This window comes from Mandrillus leucophaeus, unplaced genomic scaffold (genome assembly GCF_000951045.1).
Source record: "Mandrillus leucophaeus isolate KB7577 unplaced genomic scaffold, Mleu.le_1.0 Scaffold672, whole genome shotgun sequence".
Classification (NCBI taxonomy): Eukaryota; Metazoa; Chordata; class Mammalia; order Primates; family Cercopithecidae; genus Mandrillus; species Mandrillus leucophaeus.
The window spans coordinates 593662-596535 of record NW_012107275.1 but is presented as its reverse complement, the minus strand read 5'-3'; the positions used below and the strand labels follow the sequence as shown (position 1 = coordinate 596535).

Sequence of the window (2874 nt, the reverse complement as noted above, 5' to 3'; positions counted from 1 at the left end):
CCCGGCAGAGCCAGCGGCCCCAGGAGACTGAGGTGGGCGGGAGGGCGGTCCTCTGGGCTGGGGGACCTGCGGAGGGGGCGGCACTGCCCCCAATGTGAGTCTCCTTCCCAGGCTACGAATACTCGGACCAGAAGTCGGGAAAGTCAAAGGGGTGAGTACCCCCCTCCCAGCCCTCCTGGGGACCAGGACCCCCTCCACCCCACCCAGCTGTAACCTCCTCCCACTCTCGCCCTCCAGGAAGGATGTGAATTTGGCGGAGTTCGCTGTGGCTGCAGGGGACCAGATACTTGACAGGAGTGAGGACATCCAGCTAGGTGAGGCGGGGCTGGGACACCAAGGCCCTGGCGCGGCTCCCAGGCCTGGGCTGGGAAGTGCATCCTGGGAGAGGGTACCTCAGCCTGCTCTCCTCCCACAGATTACAAAAACAACATCTTGAAAGAGAGGGCGGAGCTGGCCCACAGCCCCCTCCCTGCCAAGTACATCGACCTAGACAAAGGTGAGTGGGCTACCCCAGCCCATCTCAGAGCCCTGCCCATCCCCATTCCACCTCATCCGGGACCCCCAAGGGCAGACACCAGTCAGGCCCAGGGCCCCTGCCACCTCAGGCTCCGAAGTCCCTGGGGAGTCCTGCTGGGGGTCTGCCCTGCGTCTCCCACTGTGATGAGGGTGGAGAACAGACGCCGACCCGTTGGCGCCCTTGGCTTCCAGGGTTCCGGAAGGAGTACTGCAAATAGGGGGACCCTGGGCTCCTGGCTGGGCCAGCAGCTGCATCTTTCCTGTCTGTGCCCCTCGGGGCATCTCCTGGTGCTCCCGGGCTCACCCCCTTCCAGCGGCTGGTCCCGCTTTCCTGGAATTTGGTCTGGGCATATGCAGAAGTGGCAGCACAGCCCCCACCCCTTCGGCCTTTGCTCATGGGTGGCCCTGCTCAGCCCAGACACAACCAAAATCCCACTGATGCCCAGCATGCCCTCAGACCCTCCTGGGCTCTGCCCACTGGGGGCTGGAAGACATTCCTGGAAGACACTCCCATCAGAACCTGGCAGCCCCAAAACTGGGGTCAGCCTCAGGGCAGGAGTCCCACTCCTCCTGGGGTGCTGCCCGCCGTCGAGAGCTCCTGAGGGCTCCTCCGCCTGTACCATGCAGGACTCCAGGCACCATCTGTTCTCCCCAGGGACCTGGTGACTTGGTGAATGCCAGCCCTTGCCCCTCTCTGCTGCTTTGGGCCACCTGGGGCTGCACCCCCCGCCGTTTCTCTGCTTCCACCCCTACCCTAGCCTTGCTCTCAGCCACCTTGACAGTCACTGGGCTCCCTGTGACTTCTGACCCTGACACCCCTCCCTTGGACTCTGCCTAGGCTAGAGTCTAGGGCTGGGGCCACATTTGGCTTCTGTACTGGCTGAGAACAGGGGAGGGGGTGAAGGTGGCTTGGGGTGGCCTATGTTGCCACTCTCAGCACCCCACATTTGCACCTGCTGGTGGACCTGCCACCATCACAATAAAAGCCCCGTCTGATTTTTAGACTTGGCCCAGGTATGCTTCTGAAACTCTGTCTCCTAGGGGTGGGCAAGGCACGAGTCTGGGCCTGGGAATCCCCACGTCATCTTCATCTCCACCTGAAGCCCCTGACATCATCCCATTCCTTGGGCTGAAAGGTCTGGGTCTGGATCCTCTGGGAGTTGGTGTCCTGGGAAGGGGTCATTTGAGTTAGTTCTGTGTGGCATGCTTCTGGTCGTGGAGGAGTTCATATTCCCTTGACGGCTGACCTGGATGTGGGGAAGGGGGACGTGACGGTGGCTGAGGACAGAGAGGAGACCGTGGGAGCACAGCTCTCGGAGAGGCAGACGGATGGCGAGCGGAAGTAGCGGGATACGGGTCAGACACTTGCAAAGGGGGCAGGAGCAAGGAGGCTCCGGCAGAGACAGCCCGGAGCAGCAGGGTGGCTCCAAGAGAGTCCTCGCCAGGCCAGCACGGATCTGGCCCTAGAATCCTTTCCCACTCAGGCATCAGTGCCGGGCACAGGATCTCAGCACAAGTTTGGGTGGTGGGACGAGTGGCGGGATCAGGAAGGCCAGTGGCCTGGGCTCCTGGCAGCACAGACCAGCGACTAAGTGCTGCTTCTTGAAGCCGGCATCACCACCCAACCCCATCCTCCTGTCCTCCCAGGAGTGGGGGTGGGAAAGGGTGATGGTTGCCCACAAGGATCCCACAGCAGCACAGGTTGGGAGGAAGGGAGGCTGGTCTGGGGAGGTGTGGCTTGAAAATGCACCCCCTTCTGGCCTCCGGCCTCACCATCACTGGACAAGGCTGCTCCTGGCAGGGCCCCAACCAGACCACATAGGCATCAGCCAGCACCTGGACTGGACTCAGGCCTCTGGCTTCCAGCCTCCCTTGAGACTTGGGCTGGGGTCAGGCCCCTGCACCTGTGTGGTTCCTCCCCTGCTCTGTGGCCACCTGTGTCTAGCCTGGGGAACATGGGTCTGGCCCTCAGGGCAGGTACGGGCTTCCTCCCTCCCTGGGGCCTCAACAGATAGCCCCTCGGGGGTCTTCCTGCCTGGCTTCCGACCTCTGGGGAAAACAAGGGCTGGTGGGAAGGTGGCCCAGGCTCCAGGCAGAGGGGGCTGCTGGCTGAGCTGGCCGGGCTTGGCTGAGCGGACGCCACAGCTGTCCCACTCAGAGCCGGGGTGCAGGTTCAGGACCCCAGGCCCAAGCCGACCGTCAACCACCGGCGCCTACACTGATGGGTTTCTCTCTGAGCCGGCGCGGGCATCGTCAGGGCCGGAGAGATGCGAAAGTCCCAGACTCCTGCCGGCTTCCTGGGGACGGGGCCCAAGGGGCCCCACCGCGCCAGCCCCGTCCAGGCCCCCGCCTCACTCT

At 63.6% G+C, this 2874-nt stretch overlaps 1 protein-coding gene across 1 annotated transcript in view; it reads left to right on the top strand.

Annotated features, from left to right (window-relative positions):
* Window positions 1-1518, top strand: part of MXRA8 (matrix-remodelling associated 8) — a 3579-nt gene extending 2061 nt beyond the window's left edge. Inside the window, exons 2-6 of the mRNA XM_012002003.1 lie at window positions 9-16; window positions 112-151; window positions 238-314; window positions 416-496; window positions 974-1518. Coding sequence (XP_011857393.1) covers window positions 9-16; window positions 112-151; window positions 238-314; window positions 416-496; window positions 974-1182 — 415 coding nt within the window. The 3' untranslated portion in view covers window positions 1183-1518. The remainder of the gene's footprint in view (window positions 1-8; window positions 17-111; window positions 152-237; window positions 315-415; window positions 497-973) is intronic.
* Window positions 1519-2874: the final 1356 nt, after the last annotated feature.